The following is an 18,725-nucleotide window of genomic DNA, read 5'->3' on the forward strand; positions in this document are numbered from 1 at the left end:
GGTTCTTCAATACTAGTGCCACCTGAGAAACTCCTTCCTTCTGTGCTACTTTTTGATAAACAAACAAACAAACAAAACCCCAAAAGCAGCAAGTCTTTGTTTTGGGTGTCCATGGCTCCCAAACCTTCCATGGGGTCAGTGAGGAAGTGAAGCCCTGTAATCATCACCAAAGGTTTCAGAGATTCAAATATGTTCACCAAGCACAGATAGAAGAATGAATAAATCTCCTTTCTGACACACAAACATACTTTCTGCACTTTCATTTGCCTTTCAGTTCAGTTCAGTAGCTCAGTTGTGTCTGACTCTTTGCAACCCCATGGACTGCAGCACTCCAGGCTCCCCAGTACATCACCAATTCCCGGAGCCTATTCAGACTCATGTCCGTCGTGTTGGTGATGCCATCCAACCATCTCACCCTCTGTCATCCCCTTCTCCTCCTGCCTTCAATCCTTCCCAGCATCAGGATCTTTTCCAATGAGTTGGCTTCTTGAACCAGGTGGCCAAAGTATTGGAGTTTCAGCTTCAGCATCAGTCTCTCCAAAGAATATTCAGGACTGATTTCCTTTTCGATTGACTGGTTTGATCTCCTTGCAGGCCAAGGAACTCTCAAGAGTCTTCTCCAACACCACAGTTCAAAAGCATCAATTCTGGCACTCAGCTTTCTTTAAATGAAATGGGTGCAGAATTTTCAAACATTAGAGAAATATATATTCGAGGAGCAAGTTCCTAGCAATTCTATACTTCGAACAAAACAATATTGTTTTCCTACAATTTATCAAATTTACGGGGAAACTATTCGGCAAATTAAAATCAACTGAGTCTGATAAAAATATTGCATTCATAGTAGATTTCTGTGCAATGAATAGACACTAAAAACACAAATGCTAACATCAAGAGGCCCACGTTTTATTGAAGTTAAAAACGGATCACTGTTCTTGGAAAGCATGGGAATTTCTGCTCTTGCTTAAATACTGCAGCAGCTGCCGCGAGCCAAAGTTCTGTCCTTGTCTGCATGGAAGCAACACGTGCATTTACAACTCAAGGGGCAGTTCTGAGGGGCAGGTGTTACAAGGAGGCTCTGAGTGACAGCCACCGCCTCCCACACGCCCTCTGCGTTTTGGTAAACAAGGAGACTCCAACCCGCAGTCCGTAAATGAGGGAGGAACTTGGGGGCGGGGTCAGGGAGCAGGTATGCGCCTTCCTATTGGTGGCTCACAAAGGGCGGAGAGACCTGGGATTTCTGATTGACCTCCTTCCCTGTCTGTAAGATGATTGACGGCGCTTTTCCCGCCGGGCCACGCCTCTCGGCTCCGTGCTCCTCCCCTCGCGGGTAGGTGTCCGCCCCGAGCAGCAGAGCGCGTGCGCATGCGGCCCCACGCCGTAGCGTAGCCCGCCCGTCGTACCACGCACCCTGGCAGTCAGTGGGTGAGCCGGGAGCCGCGGAGGTCACCGTGGGGAGGCGGGGCGGGGGCAGCATGGCAGCCTCCTTACGGCTCCGTGGAGCCGCCTCCGGCCTCCGGTATTGGAGCCGCCGGCAGCCTCCGGCAGTGGCCAGCCTTGCAGCGGGTAAGGACCTCGCTACTTCTTCCCCCGTCCCTCCTCCAGTCGCCCGCTTCTCGCTCGCTGATCGGAAGAGGTTTTTTCACCGGAGACGCTGCGATTAGATCGAGGCTTAAAACCCAATATTTTGGCTGGTTCCAAGGCCTAGGCTTGCGCCGCCAGTGCGTCTCCCAGCTCTCCCCACCTGGATCTGTATGAATAGTGTTTAGCGTCCTTCTGGGACTTAGTAATAGGAAGAGCTTGGGATAAACGGAGGAGTGTTTGGGTCCGATTCGTGCCTCTTTGGAGTTAGGACTTTGAGGACAATTGGAGGGCCCAGCCCCACGGGCGACCCCTTACCCACGCCGGCGACCCCTGTCCTTGCAGCGCTGGCTAGCCTTTCAACGCCCCGGGTGGGCGCGCCGTCTGGCCGCAGGACCTGATTTTTGTTAAACGACCTTAACTGTTTTAGATGTTTTTACACAAATGGAGTCTATACAAACCAGATGATCAGTCTTTCCAGCAAAGTTTTAAGTCACCCTTGTGTGGCCAGGCGGGCTCTTTACCCTTCCCGCCAGCCCCCCAAGTTCTCCGTAACTTTGCCACCTGAAGATGGCACTTCTGTCAATTTATTAACCAGAATACTTTCTGTGTCCTTAAAATTGTGGCCTGAAGCTCTCCTGCTTCCGTCCCCTTCTACCCTCCGTATCATTAAAACTTATGGAAGCTAACCATCGATTTAGGAAGAAAACAGGTTTTTTTAGATCCACAGAGAATTAATAGTCTTTTCATTTTTTCAGAGGAAAGAACCTAAAGCCTCTCGGATAAGTGAATTAAGATATTACAACAGGACCTAGAGAGTAGTCCTTGGTTCTTCCTGATTCCTGCATGTTTCTTCTACAGCAGGATTCCTGTTTAACTGAAAAATTGGTTTGTTCGGACACTGCCATTGTCTTCCTGTAAAAATTTTTAGTTTTGACAGTGCACTGTTTAACACTCTCATACTTGAGAGTTTTGAGAAAGCCTTGGTATTAATTTTTTTCTGATCCTCACTGAATAAAAATGCAGCAGGCTGAGAATTGAGTTCTTAACAGACTCCCTTCTTATACCTCAGTAAAAACCTAAGCAGAAGAGTGGATTTCTTTCTGGTTTGAAAAAAGAAAGCTCCCTGTGATGAGAGAAAACAGATGACTGATACAGAATCACACTAATAAGATACAAACTCACAGAATTTGTCAAACTTGAGTGTAACCACTGCTTGATCTCCATCTATTGAACTACAGACAATGCCTTCCACATTGGAGATATTAAAAAAAAAAAAACAACACTTTCCTGCAATAGTAAATGTAGCACCAGTTTTCAGATGAATGTGTGATTCTTTCAGTTTTGATTAGTCAAAGAAGACAGATGTGCTGTTTAGTGGTTTTACAGGGTGTTCTAATGATATTTTAATGAACCCTTGAATTACCTTTTAGAGTTACAAAAGTTCTTAAAATTCATGGAAGAGGAGTCAGAGCCCTTTGACTATAATGAATGCTTCTCTAGCCTGGAAAGGCCTACCTTGAAACGTTGATAGACTACTTTGGCATATAATGTTGTTTACCCAAATACATTGTAATAATATAGATATATGACAAATTTTGAATTTTTCTTTTTGGTGTGTGTGTGATGATTGTTTAAAATGCTTCAGTATTCTTACTCTGCAATTGTTTTAAATGTTTTTGTTAGTTTACTACAAAAGTGTTAACTTTTTTGATGTTGGAGTCTTAAAAATTACATGCCAATTTGGAGTCTAGAGACATTAAGAAAAACAGCCAAGTTCAAATAGTAACATTATTTAGTGTTCTAAATTCTGTAGACTGTTTGTCTCCATGGTATGTTGAACATGTTTATATCATGTGGAGGGTAATATTATAAAGATCTGTACAGTTATTTACAGTTTGAAAAAAATAAGATCTAGTAGTTACTGGTTAATAGCTTATCTTAATTTTAATATTTAAAGCATTAAAAAGTAAATAGAAAAGTGAGAAGCATTAAACTAGCCATACATTACTATTGCATCACCATTTAATAAAAGTAAGTTTTGTGTCTTATCTTAAAAGGCAATTAAATTTAGTTTCAAACTTCTTTGTACAGACAGAAAAAATTACAGATGTTGACCCTCTACAGCCATTGTGATTCACTAACAAGTACAAGTAAAAATATATTTGTAACAGATCATCTTAAAGTGACAACCTGAGCAAAATTGGAATGGGAAAATTAGCCAGAATTATAGACAGAAATGGGAATACATTTCTTTATTATTGCCGCTGTGTGTGTATGAAATCTGCTTTTAAAACAGCATAACTCCTTGTGTAAATAAGACTAATGGCATTTTTTTTTCTCTTTGCATTAGCTTCTAGGGTTGCACACGAAGCTCTGAGAAGCTGCACATGACCTTGGGACCAAAAGTTGGCCTTAATATTGCATAAGGAAAATACAATTGACCTTTGAACAAAATAGGTTTGAACTGCAAGGGTCAGCTTAAAAATGTTTTTTTTTCAATGAATTTGTACTGCAGTTGGTTTAATCTGCAGATTTGGAACCATGGATGTGGAGGGCCAGCTACAAATTATATTTGGATTTTGTGAGGAACGTCACAAAACCCCCACTTGTTCAGAGGTCAACTGTATTTCTAAAATAACTTGATCCAAATAATAAAGGTCTTTATAGAGTCACTACCCTTAGCCTAGTAATACTTAGCATTAACACAAAAGGAATGCTTATGACATAATATGTGATAAAGTAGGACACCAAGTTGTATATACAACATGTCTCATGATATAATCTAAAAAATGCATTCAGAAGACTGGTAGGGCTATACAAAAAGCTAACTGGTTATTTTTGTATAGTGAAATTAACTTTTTCCCATATGACTTTATTAGTTGTTGTTCAGTTGCTAAGTCATGTCTGACTCTGTGGCCCCATGGACTGTAGCACACCAGGCTCATCTGTCCATGGGATTCTCCAGGCAAAAATACTGGAGTGTTGCCATTTCCTTCTCCAAGGGATCTTCACAACCCAGGGATCTACCCGTGTTTCCTGCATTGGCAGGCAGATTCTTTATCACTGAGCCACTAGGGAAGCACCTTTTTCATATTTTCCAGTTTTCTACAATGAATTACTTTGATGCAAGGAAAAAAAACTTTTAGAAATATAATTAACCTCTTACCAATTTTTGCATTTTTATACTTGGAGTAGCCTGATTTGGGTTGACAGTGTTAACAAGATGTGGGTAATTTTGTCCATGTTCCCTTGGAGAAAGAGGTCGTAACCTATAAATTTACAGCTATCAATTTAGAGATTAACTTTGCCAAATTTTCTGGCTATTTCCTCCTCCTATGTGGTGGTACTGAGAATCACAGAGGTTTGCTGATTAGATACAATTGTTTCTTTAATCTCTATTTCATTTCCTAGTACATGTACGTATTTTTCAGAGCCTCTCTAAATCTTTTACTCAGTGTTACCAGTCTGTGTACAGTCAGTTGCAGAGAGATGGCAGTACATAATTGGTTTAGATAACTTGGAGGTTGACTCTAGGTCTGGGAGGAGAGGATATTGGAGAGTAAACCTGAAATGTTTGTTTAATGGTTGCTATAATACCAATTAAATTAATTCTTTGCTGGATCCATTTTATCATTATCTTTTGTTTTAGCATTGATTTTTATCCCCATTTGATGAAACCTCTCTCTAGTTAGTAATTCGTTCATATAACATTATTAAACAAACTGTGTGCCACCAGGGCACATTTTATTATAGAAGCAGTTATAAAAGTTATTTTACCATATGCACATGGTAAAAACTCAAAAGGTGATAGAATGAAAAGTGAAACTCTGTGCCATCAGTCCAACTCTCTAGCTGTAACTACTGGTTCTTATGTGTCTTACAGAAATTTGAAAGAATTTAATGCATGTGTATTCTTTTTTTCTGACTTCTTACTTCCTTGGTGGCTCATGAGTGAAGAATCTGCCTGCAGTGCAGGAGATGCGGGTTTGATCCCTGTGTCTGGAAGATCACCTGGAGAAGGAAAGGGCAACCCACTCTAGGATTCTTGACTGGGAAATCCCATGGACAGAGAAGCCTGGTGGGCTATAGTCCATGGGATCACAGAAGAGTCAGACACGAATTAGCAACTAAACAGCAATTCCTTTTTTCTCCTCAAACGCTATATATTACTACATATAATGTTCTGAATCTTGCTCTTTTGCCTTAACATATCCTGGAGATTCTTCCCTTATACTTTTAGATAGATATACCATGTTCTTGCAAACATTACATAATATTTCATTGTGTTGATTTTCTATGGAATATTAAGGGCCCTATTAATGTATGCTGCTGCTAAGTCACTTCAGTCGTGTCCGACTCCGTGCAACCCCATAGACGGCAGCCCACCAGGCTCCCCCGTCTCTGGGATTCTCCAGGCAAGAACACTGGAGTGGGTTGCCATTTCCTTCTCCACTGCATGAAAGTGAAAAGTGAAAGTGAAGTCGCTCAGTTGTATCCGACTCATAGCGACCCCATGGACTGCAGCCTACCAGGCTTCTCTGCCCATGGGATTTTCTAGGCAAGAGTACTGGAGTGGGTTGCCATTGCCTTCTCTGCTATTAATGTACAGTTAGTTATATAAATTAAATGTCCTATTAATATGTATTCAGTTCAGTTTCGTTGCTCAGTCATGTCCGACTCTTTGCAACCCCATGGACTGCAGCACACCAGGCCTCCCTGTCCATTGCCATCTCCCGGAGTTTAATCAAACGCATGTCTGTTGAGTTGGTGATGCCATCCAACCATTTCATCCTCTATTGTCCCCTTCTCTTCCCACCCTCAATCTTTCCCAGCATCTGGGTCTTTTCAAATGAGTCAGTTCTTTGTCTCAGGTGGTGAAAATATTGGAGTTTCAGCTTCAACATCAGACCTTCCAATGAAGGACTGATCTCCTTTAAGATGGACTGGTTGGATCTCCTTGCAGTGCAAGGGACTCTCAAGAGTCTTCTCCAACACCACAGTTCAAAAGCATCAATTCTTCAGCACTCAGCTTTCTTTACAGTCCAACTCTCACATCCATACATGACTACTGGAAAAACCCTAGCCTTGACTAGACGGACTTTTGTTGGCAAAGTAATGTCTCTGCTTTTGAATATGCTGTCTAGGTTGGTCATAACTTTCCTTCCAAGGAGTAAGCGTCTTTTAATTTCGTGGCTGCAGTCACCATCTGCAGTACTAGTTATTATATTTTTGTGTTTTTCAGAGTTTATATATAGTAGGAGTCAGCACACTGTGGCCCAACAGCTGGACCTCTGTTCTTGTAAATAAAGCTATATTGGAAAATAAGCACAACCACTTGTTTTTATGTTGTCTATGACTGCTTTAAAACTGTAGTGGATGAGTTGAATAGTTGTGACAGAGGCCTTATGGCCCCAAACTGGAATTGTTTACCCCTCACCCTTTAGGAAGAAGTGTGCTGACCCCTTACATATAGTGTGTATTCCTAGAAATGTAATTACTGTTTCAAAGAGTATACACATTTTAAATTTAAATTTTATAATGAGGTTCAAATGTAGATCTTTTTTTCAAATTGCTGTCTATGGTTGACATAAAATACAATTCTACCGTGTACAAGGGTATATGTTTTTGTCAGTCCTTCCTAACCAGTTGTGCGTTTTATCAGAGAAACACATTTGTCCAGCTGATAGGTGAAAATGATACTACATTGCTTTGTTTGCATTATTCTAATTGTGACAGAAGTTGAACATTTTTTAAAAGTTTTTTTTTTTGGTATATTCTGTTAACTGTCTTTGTGATTTTGGCATACTTTAAAACAATGGGTTATTTAAATTTTTCTTATAGATTTTAAAGTTATTTGCATATAAAGTAAAAGAGCCCTATTTCTGTCTTGTGTTTCAAGTGTTCTTCCTAGTTATTTGTGTTTGGTCATGTTTTTGATTTTTTTTGTATATAGATTTGGTAAGTTTTTCCTCCATGTTTTTTCATGAAAAATTTCAAACATAAAGTATTGAAAGAATAATGCCACAAACATCTATGTACTCTTTGCTTAGTGTCACTAGCTGTTAACCTTTTGCCAGGTTTGCTTTATTTCTTTCCAAACATGTTCATATCCCACCTGTATTATTTGAAAGTAAAATGCAGACGCCATGACACTTTCAACCCTAAATGATTCAGCGTGAATCTCTTAAGAACTGTCTCCTACATAACCAAATTACCACTATCTCAGACAATTAGCGGGCTTCCCTGGTGGCTCAACGGTAGAGAATCTACCTGCCAATGCAGGAGACGTGTGTCCGATCCCTAGATTAGGAAGATGCAAAGATCCCTAGGTCAGTGTTGCAAAAGGAAATGGCAACCCACTCTAGTATTCTTGCTTGGGAAAATTCCATGGACAGTGGAGCCTGGTGGACTACAGTTCATGGGGTTGCAAGGAGTCAGACACGACTTACTTAGTGACTAAACAACAACAAGGCAATTAGAACTTCCCTGGTATCATCCTAATGTACAGCTTATGTATAAAATTTCATAATTTTCCTTAGAATGTCTTAATGCTTCCTTGGCACCTCCCCAATCCAGATCCATCCATGTTTCACATGTTGCATTTGGTTGATATATCACTTGAGTATCTTTGGACTGAGGAATGTTTTCTCTTCGTTGTTTTTTTGTAAACATGTTGACTTTTTAAAAACAGCTTTATTGCAATATAGTTGACCTACAATAAACTACACATATTTAACGTGGAGAGTTTGATGGGTTTCAACATGTGGGAAACCATCATGACAATCAAGATAGTGAACATATCCATTCACCCCTTTCCTGCCGATTTCCTCATACCCCTACATACGCAGGTTTCTATAATTGTACACTCTCACTGGCTAGATAAATCCTAGCTTGACAGTCATTTTTTATTTCAGTCCTTTAAAGATGATGCTCTCCTGTTTTCTCACTCATTTTGATTTCTGACAGTAAATCTGCCTTCATTCTTTGTTCCTCTGTACATAATGTCTTTTTTCTGCTGGTTGCTTTTGAACATTTTGATTATGACATGTCTTGTTGCAGTTTTTTTTTCATGTTTCTCGTGGAGTTCATTGAGCTTGGATGCGTGGGGTTTATGGTTTTCATCAGATTTGGAAATTTTTCCCGTTAGTTCTTCACGTACTTTTCCTGTCCCCACTTTGCGTTCCTGTCCTTTGAGGATTGCAGTTTTGTTGTGTATTTGGCTGGTTGAAGCTGTCTCGGCTCACTGATGTTCTTTTTTTTTTTTAATTCTTTTTTCTCTCTTTGTGTTGTGTTATGGATAGTTTGTTGCTTTGTTTGCAAAGTCTTTTCTTCCACTGTTTCTTCCATTATTACATTATAATGAGGCCTATTACTGTGTCCTTTTATTACTATATTTGAAATATTTTTCATATCTGTATTTTCTATGGCACTGCCCTTTATTAGTTCTGAACTTAACTGTGGACTGAATGTTCGCAGCCCTCCAAAATTCATGTGTTGAAATCCTAATCCCCACTGTGATAGTGTTAGGAGCTGAGGCCTTTGGGAAATATAAGGTTGGAGCCCTCATGAATGGGATTAGTGTCCTAAACAGAGGCAGGAGAGCCTGTATTCTCTCTCTGCTCTCCAGAGATATAAGAAAACGGGTCATCGACAAGCCAGGAAGTGGGCTCTCACAGACACTGAATCTGTGGCCTACCTCATCTTGGACTCCCCCAGGTCCAGGTCTGTTAGAAATGAATGCTTGTCATTTACGCCACACAGTCTATGGTTTGTTTGTTACAGCAGCTAGAATGGACAGTCACTTTTGTATTGGTCCTTCTGCCTCCAGGCTGCTCTTACAGCTTAGTATTTGTACACTGCTGCTGTTCTCTCCTTCTAAAGTATGGGTTTGATCAGGTCATTTATCTCGCTCAGCCCTTTAACTACCTGTTTTAGTCTGTTCGGGCTGCTATAAATAAATACCACAGACTGGGTGGCTTATAAACAACAGAAAACTATTTCTCACAGTTCTGGAGGCTGGGAAGTCCAGAATGAGGGTGTTGGTATATTTAGCGTCAAGTGAGGGTTCAGTTCTTGGTTCAAGGACAGCCACCTTCACTGTGTCCTCACAGGGTGGAAGGGCGCTCCCTCCCTGCGGCCTCTTTTGTAAAGGCATTAATGCCATCCTGAGGGTTCTTGCGTCAGGACCTAATAATCATTGCTTCAAGACCCCACCTCCAAATACCCTCACACTGGAGGTTATTTTTTCAGCCTAGAAATTTGGGGGTTACCAAACAGTCTGTGGTACCACTACTTGCTTACGGAAAGTCAGAGTGTTAGTCGCTCTGTGGTGTCCAACTCCGTGCAACCCCATGGGCTGGAGCCCACCAGGCTCCTCTGTCCATGAGGTTCTCCATGCAGACATACTGGAGTGGGCTGCCAAGAATACAGTCAGATAGTTTGTAGCATACTTCCCAGCCATGTTATGGCTGCATTTATTTCTTTCAGTCTTAATCTTGCTCTTTTGTTTCTGTGTGTGTCCAGTAGGAAGAGTGGATGACAGTTAAAAATGAAGAATCTAGAGTCAGATTGGCTGGATTTGAATCTTGGCATTACAACAACTTGAATCTGCATTTTATTTAAACTAAGTGTCAGGGACCTGAACTGGAAGATAGGCTTAATGATGGGATGTAATGACAGTGCTATATATAAAGTGCTTAGTACAGTGTCTGGCATGTAATAAAATTGCCACAACTATTAACTTTTATTATTCATTTTTGCTTGCCTTCCCTATTTGCTTGCATACACTCAGATGCATACTCATTCCTTTTTGGAACTCCCTTTGTTTCTACTCTCATTCCATTTGAAAGCCTACCCATCCTAAAATACTCAGGTCAAATGCTGTTCTTTTTCAAGTTCTCCTTGAGTATCAGCATTGTTTTTCATACTTTATCTTTTACTTTCATGTTTTAGTGTCTGTGTACCTAGTTGTCTTCTTGTTTTTTAAGCTGGTTGAAAGCAAGGACTGTATGTCATTTATGTCTTTGAACGCATCTGGCATGGTACAAATGATTGCTTCATGTTTATTGAATGTGTAAATAAATCATGGTTCTACTTTGCCATAGTTATTGTTTGCCTTAGAGTGAGTTGCCTGTTAAAATTAACTGCATTTAAATAATAATATTTCTAGTTTCTAATGTTTTTAGTTAAATTATACCTTCTCAAGCTTAATACAGTAGTCAGGCACACTAGTTACTAGTATTTATGAGAGTTCTCTTATAAAGGGTACTTATCAAAATAAAAATAAAATATCAAAATAAAAATTCAGTGAGGAGTCATTTCTCTGTCATTAAACCCCTTGTGAACCAGAAAGTTAGGCACAGGACTCCTGTCATGCCCAGATGTTAAACTCAGCACTGGTAAGGTGGTGATGCACAGGAAGCACTTTATTTCCATTAATGGTAGAGACAGACATGGAGTTCATAGGAATTAAACATGCTTCTGACCCAAGATGACCTCTTTTTCTTAAGCATTAAGGCTTCAAATAATCTGCTTCTAGGAAATCTCATTACATTGAGATTAAGTTGAAGGAAGAGCAGGGATCCTTCAGTTGAGAGGATCTGAAACTTAAAAAGTGTTACTGTGATTAGTCAGTATACACTTTACTAAACACTACACACTTTTAAAACTGGAGTCCTTGAAAGAAAAAGAAATAATAAAGCTGGGAAATGATAGGAGAAAAGGCAAGTGGAATTATTTTGCTTTCTTCTTTCACTGGACTGTGAACTTTTGGAGGGCAAGGACCATACGATAGAACTTCATGCAGTAAACACTTGAATTGAGTAGTAACACTGTCTAATGCGGAGCTTCTCTGCTGTGTTGCAAAAAGCATTGCCTTGAGTTGTATGCCCCAGTGTGATTTCACAAAGTCTTTTATGAAAAGAAAGAAAATCAAAAACTGTCTACAGATTTTGAAGAACAATTTTCTTTTTCTGTGAGTGAAAATGCCTCTTCCCTGAAAGTGCCTGGAGTTGTTAGCCCAAGGTCCTGAGACTGTTACCGTTGTCATGGAAAGCCCATGAAAGTGACCCCTGGACTCACCTAGGACCCCGTTTATAAACTGGTGACTTTTAAGTTGAAATACATTCTTCTGGATTTTATTCAATTGTTTTTTTTATACCATTGGAGGGAGTAGTTTCAATAAATGTGAAGGTGGGAAGCTAAAAAGTGTTTCCATTCTTGGTGCTTGTCCAAGATACAGGTTTTATTGAATACTTCCAGTTTTTTTGTACACATTTTTAAAGAAGATAATCTAGATAAGAGAATTTAGGATACTTCACTTAACGGGCAATGCAAATAGGTACATGGTAACATTATTAAGTTTATTGTTAAAATAGTAAAGGGATGTTGTAGAGGTAGAAAGTAGAAGGGATATTGCTTAAAATTTTATGATTATTCCTAGAGAACTGTATATTCAGAAGTTAGTCTGCCTGTACATTGCGGATATCTTTAAATGATCATTAGCTTAAAACTCTCCTTTAAAAAGTTTTTTGAATAGAAAAATATCAAGATAACAATGACTTATTAATATTGAGTGAATATTTAAAATAAAACGTTGTCTGCTCCTGTTAAAAATAATGTGTTGAAATCAGTGTGTTCTAGGTCAATGGCCTCTAAGACTCCAGTTGGATTCATTGGAGTCGGCAACATGGGGAATCCAATGGCAAAAAATCTCATGAAACATGGCTATCCACTTATTATTTATGATGTGTTCCCTGATGCATGCAAAGAGTTTCTAGATGCAGGTGAACAGGTAAGGCCTTTTCTTAAGTTTCTTTTAAGATATTGATGTTTAAAAATGTTTTTCAGATTTTGATATTTGACATTCAAGTAAATAATAGCTGCTTGGAAGTATACATGATGGATTTATAAAGTTAACTCATTGTTAATTTTATTTCTTTATATGTAAGATTACATATGTATATATTATATAATATGTAAAATACATGTACACACACACACATACACATGGGAGACTGTGTACTAGTAACTAGTAAATTTAGAGGTTCCCCCCCCAAGATATGCAGGAAATTCTTGTACAAGGTGTAGAGTGGCAACTGACAGCTGCATGCAATCCCAGAGCTGGGTGAATACTAAAAAATACTGAGAAAGAAAGAACAAAGTTAAAGAACAAATAAACTTCTAGATAACAGACTTGAAATAAATACTGAGAAGATGCAGTGTGTATGCAAAGAGCAGGTTTAGGTAACTTGTAGGCCGTTTGTAGAACTGGATATCCTCTGTCTCCTTCTCCCTGCGGTTTGTGTGCCAGATGGGGGTGGCTGCAGTGTTGTGTGAGGATGTGTGAGTATCATGTTGGAACTTTTCAGGGTAGGGTTGCAGCTGCTTATGCCCATATAGTCTCTGGATGTTGACAGTGTGCTACCAGTGCAGCAGGCTTACTGATGCTCTTAAGTAGTTTAGGGACTTGGACTTGGAGAGATTTGATCAGTTCTTTGTTCTGGGAAAGGTTGGCTATTGCCATCTTCAAGGGTGGACAGGAGTTCCAAGTTGATATTCAGTCTGGGGTGAATTAATTGTTTTTTTCAGGAGATGAATATTAACTTTTTGGGATAACACATCTATTTGATGTTGGCACTTTCCAATAGTTTACATATTTATTTGTAAAAATAACAATGGTACATAATCTCTAAACAGAGGAAGTATCTATTAAATACAGAATTTAATCAAAGTAACAATAGGAAATTCTTTTGGCATTTTGGAGACTAATGTTCCAGAAGTTTTCATGTGTGTGTGTTTTTATGAAAAATCCCATGAATTCCTCTTCCTCTTCCTACCTCTTCTAGTAATAGAGAGGTAGAAATTGAATGGAAGCTGATTTACCGTGGACTGGCAAAGCAGATGCTTAGGGCCTTTCAGATTGTTTCTAATGCCTTTACTCTTCTCTCTGTTCCTGTAGCACTGAACAGCTTGCGTGTGGAGAACTGAAACATTCATCATCCCTTTGTGAATCTCTTTGCTGCTGCTTCCCAGATTGCTGGAGCTTTCTGATGCTTTGCCTAAATTGCCTCATAGTCTGATTTTTTTGTGTTGCTAATTTTGGGTAGATGTGAAGGAAGGTTACCTTAAGAATAAGACTTATACTTGAATGAAGGAGACATTTACATTTTAAAAGGGAGAGAAAAGAAACAATATTTAATGAGTACCTACTATGTGTCAGGTCTCTTACTAAATATTTTGTACATATTATCTAATTTTATCTTTGCAACAGAAGTATTTTCAGGAAACTGATGCTTGGAGAAGTTAAATAACATCCCCAAGGTTACATGGTGAGTGAATGGCAAGAGCTAGGATCTGAACAAAGGTCTGTCTTTGACTTTGGAGTTTTAACTCTTAATTATATGACATGTAGTCACTAACTAATGAAATTTATGTATGAGACATTTTTAAGTGTATTTGTGGTGTCTTCCTTGATGATTCTGAAATAAGCACCTGTTAACCTGTCTACAACCTAGACTATTAGACAATAAAATGCCTAGATTTCTTTTGGATTAGAGGATGTCAGGGCAATAATGATTATATACCACACCCTACTTAATGTATTGTTCTGTACCCATGAAATTTGTTGAAAGTAAATAGTAGTTATCTATTATGATAGATAATATAGTTAAGTGAGTATATAGTAGGTTGAATAGTAGTCCCCAAAGAAGTAACTTAGAAAACTCTTAAAAGAAAACATGAGGGTAAATCTTTATGACACTGGATTTGGAAAAAGACTTTTAGGTATGATACCAAAGATCATGAGCAACAACAACAACAACAAAAAAGACTTCATCAAAATTAAAACCTTTTGTGCTTCAAAGAACACCAGCAAGAAAGTGAAAAGATAACCCACAAAATGGGATTAAATATCTGCAAATCATGTATCAAGAAATACCTGGAGTAACAGGCAAATTTGGCCTTGGAGTACAGAGTGAAGCAGGGCAAAGGCTAATAGAGTTTTGTCATGAGAACGCACTGGTTATAGCAAACACCCTCTTCCAACAATACAAGAGAAGAGTACACATGGGCATCACCAGATGGTCAATACCAAAATCAGATTGATAATGTTCTTTGCAGCCAAAGATGGAGAAGCTCTATACAGTCAGCAAAAACAAGACCAGGAGCTGACTGTGGGCTCAGATCATGAACTCCTTATTGCCAAATTCAGACTTAAATTGAAGAAAGTAGGGAAAATGACTAGACCATTCAGGTCTGACCTAAATCAAATCCTTTATGATTATACAGTGAAAGTGACAAATAGATTACAGGGATTAGATCTGATAGACAAGAGTGCCTGAAGAACTATGCACGGAGGTTCCTGACATTGTACAGGAGGCAGGGATCAAGACCATCCGCCAAAAAAAGAAATGCAAGATGGCAAAATGGCTGTCTGAGGAGGCCTTACAAATACCTGTGAAAAGAAGAGAAGCAAAAGGCAAAGGAGAAAAGGAAAGATATACCCATTTGAATGCAGAGTTCCAAAGAGCAGCAAGGAGAGATAAGAAAGCCTTTCTCAGTGATCAGTGCAAAGAAATAGAGGAAAACAATAGAATGGGAAAGACTAGAGATCTCTTCAAGAAAATTAGAGATACCAAGGGAACATTTCATGCAAAGATGGGCTCGATAAAGGACAGAAATGGTATGGACCTAATAGAAGCAGAAGATATTAAGAAGAGGTGGCAAGAATACAAAGAACTGTACAAAAAAGATCTTCATGACCCAGATAATCACAATGGCTTGATCACTCTCCTAGAGCTAGACATCCTGGAATGTGAAGTCAAGTAGGCCTTAGGAAGCATCACTACCAACAAAGCTAGTGGAGGTGATGGAATTCCAATTGAGCTGTTTCAAATCCTGAAAGATGGTGCTGTAAAAGTGCTGCACTCAATATACCAGCACATTTGGAAAACTCAGCAGTGGCCACAGGACTGGGAAAGGTCAGTTTTCATTCCAGTCCCAAAGAAAGGCAATGCCAAAGAATGTTCAAACTACCACACAATTGCACTCATCGCACAGCACTAGTAAAATAATGATCAAAATTCTCTCAGCCAGGCTTCAACAGTACATGAACCATGAACTTCCAGATGTTCAAGCTGGGTTTAGAAAAGGCAGAGAAACCAGAGAGCAAATTGTCAACATCTGTTGGACCATAGAAAAAGCAAGAGAGTTCCAGAAAAACATCTATTTCTGCTTTGTTGACTCTGCCAAAGCCTTTGTATGGATCACAACAAACTGTGGAAAATTCTTCAAGAGATGGGAATACCATTCCACCTGACCTGGCTCATGAGAAATCTGTATGTAGGTCAAAAAGCAACAGTTAGAACTGGACATGGAATAACAGACTGCTTCTAAATCAGGAAATGAGTAAATCAAGGCTGTATATCGTCACCCTGCTTATTTAACTTCTTTGCATAGTACATCATACGAAATGCTGGACTGGATGAAGCACAAGCTGGAATCAAGATTGCCAGGAGAAATATCAGTAACCTCAGATATGCAGATGACACCGTCCTTATGGTAGAAAGGGAAGAAGAACTAAAGAGCCTCTTGATGAAAGTGAAAGAGGAGAGTGAAAAAGTTGGCTTAAAACTCAGCATTCAGAAAACTAAGATCAAGGCAGCTGGTCCCATCACTTCATGGCAAATAAAAGAGGAAGCAGTGGCTGACTTTATTTTTGGGGGGTCCAAAATCACTGCAGATGGTGACTGCAGCCATGAAATTAAAAGACTCTTGCTCCTTGGAATAAAAGCTATGAGCAACCTAGGCAGCATATTAAAAAGCAGAGACATTACTTTGCCAGCAAAGGTCTGTCTAGTCAAGGCTGTGGTTTTTCCAGTAGTCATGTACGAATGTGAGAGTTGGAGTATAAAGAAAGCTGAGTGCGAGGAATTGATGCTTTTGAACTGTGGTGTTGGAGAAGACTCTTGAGAGTCCCTTAGACTGCAAGGAGATCAAACCAGTCAATCGTAAAGGAAATCAGTCCTGAATATTCATTGAAAGGACTGATGCTAAGGCTGAAACTCCAATACTTTGGCCACCTGATGCAAAGAACTGACTCATTTGAAAAGACCCTGATGCTGGGAAAGATTGAAGGCAGGAGGAGAAGGGGACGACAGAGGATGAGATGGTTGGATGGCTTCACCGACTCAATGGAGTTGAGTTTGAGTAAACTCCGGTAGTTAGTGATGGACGGGGAGGCCTGGCATGCTGCAGTCCATGGAGTCGCAAAGAGTCGTACACAACTCAGCAACTGAACTGAACTGAAATCATGTATCTGATAAGGACTTGTATCTAGCATGTGTAAAGAAGCCGGGCAACTCAAACAGAAAGCAAGTGACTCAATTAAGTGGGCAATGGATCTGAACAGACATTTCTCCAAAGAAGGTGTTCAGACAGGCAATAAACACATGAAAAGATGCCAGTATCGTTCATCATTAGAGAAATGCAATCAGAATCACAATGAGATTTCCACACCCCCTAGGTTGGCTAGAATCACAAAGTCAGATGACATGTGTGAACAAATTGAACTATCACACACTGCTGATGAGAATGTAATTCTACTCCTAGGTATATGTGAAAGAGAATGAAAACACATGTCCACACAGGAACTTGTGTATGAGTGGCAACATTATTCATTATAGCCAAAAGACAGAAACAACCTAGATGTCCCATCAGTGATAAGAAAAATGTGGTATACCCATACGATGATAAAATTATTCCACCATAAATAGGAATGAGGCAGTGACAGATGAAAATCCAGAACAGAGAAATCTATAGAGACAGAAAGTGGGTTTGTGGTTGCTTAGTGCTGGGTGGGAAAGAGGGAGGCAGGCACAAAAATTATGATGGTTGCACATATCTGCAAATACCCTGGAAACCATCAAATTATACACTTTATGTGGGCAAATTATATATCACAATAAAGTTATTGGAAAAAAAGATAAATGTCCACATTCTAACCCCAGTACTTGTGACAGTGACCTTAATTGGAAACAAGGTCTTTGCAGATGCAGTTGGGTTGTATATCTTGAGATGAGGTCCTCCTGGACTTTGCATGGGCCCTAAAGGCAGTGATGAGCATCCTTATAGAGAGACATGAGGGCAAGCTAGGGCAGGTCCTTGCTGACTTCAGAGTTAATGCTGTAGCAAGCCAAGAAGCAGCCAGGGCTACCAGAAGCTAGGAGAGGCAGAAGAGGCTCTTCCTGTGGAGATAGCGTGGTGGTGCCTACACCTTGATTTCATCCTTCTGGCCTCCAGAGCTGTGAGAAGGTTCTGTGTTTTAAGCCACCATGCTTATGGGAACTTGTTGCGTCTGCCACAGGAAATGGAACCTGGAACATGACTTTACCACTTAGTGTCTGCAATCCCAGGACAGATATTTAGTGTCTCTGTATCTCTGTTTCTTCCTAAGGATAATAATAACAACCTTTCTCAGAGAGCTGGTATAAGGGTTATATGAATTCATATTTGTAAAAAGCTGAAAGTCATGCTTGGCATGGTAAGTACTGTGTGTGTTAGGTCTAAGTTCCTAGAAGCCTTTGTTTCCCCTCTGCTGTGCAGAGCTGTAATTCCTTTTCTAATGCTCTCTATTCACATGACAGTGTCAGAGTCTCTTCTTTGTGAAGAGAAGTTACTTTGATCACTGCAGATTAAGGCTACCTTAGACTCTCCTAGCAAAATAAGGGATAGGACCTTCATTTATTTGCTACTTCGACTGATGTTTCTTGAGTACTTTGTGCTGGGTATGGGTATTATAGCCTAGAACAAAATAGTTTTGCCTTTGGGGACCAGCAGGAGATATTAGATAATCAGATCACACAAATATGTGATTCCAAATTTTGATGTGAAAAGAAAAAGTAGCAGCACCTCAGTTTTCAGTAAAAAACCTGCATTACATTGGTTGAGAGGGCAGTTAGGGCTGTTTGCTGAAGACTAGCGTTGTAGGCAGACAGCTTAAGAACAAACAGGGTTTATCCAGAGAATAATGGAGACAAAGGAGCAGTTTTCTTTAAAAGTGGAAGGCTCTACAATGATGGCAGTATTTTTTGTCAACAACAGTTTACCTAGTGAGTGTTGATCCTTTGAGACTGAGAAAAGCT

The 18,725-nt window shown here is 39.6% G+C and overlaps 1 protein-coding gene and 1 non-coding gene across 2 annotated transcripts in view; both read left to right on the top strand.

The window, feature by feature from the left end:
* The first annotated feature begins 1,358 nt into the window (after positions 1-1,358).
* The window catches only part of HIBADH (3-hydroxyisobutyrate dehydrogenase), a 108,802-nt gene continuing 91,435 nt past the window's right edge, over positions 1,359-18,725 (top strand). Inside the window, exons 1-2 of the mRNA XM_040259721.1 lie at positions 1,359-1,566; positions 12,216-12,376. Coding sequence (XP_040115655.1) covers positions 1,476-1,566; positions 12,216-12,376 — 252 coding nt within the window. The 5' untranslated portion in view covers positions 1,359-1,475. The remainder of the gene's footprint in view (positions 1,567-12,215; positions 12,377-18,725) is intronic.
* On the top strand, positions 18,651-18,721 carry LOC120878289. Its single transcript, XR_005724498.1, has one exon. It is a non-coding gene; the product is annotated as a small nucleolar RNA SNORD56 (small nucleolar RNA).

Source organism: Oryx dammah, unplaced genomic scaffold, assembly GCF_014754425.2.
Source record: "Oryx dammah isolate SB20612 unplaced genomic scaffold, SCBI_Odam_1.1 HiC_scaffold_18, whole genome shotgun sequence".
In the NCBI taxonomy this organism is placed as follows: Eukaryota; Metazoa; Chordata; class Mammalia; order Artiodactyla; family Bovidae; genus Oryx; species Oryx dammah.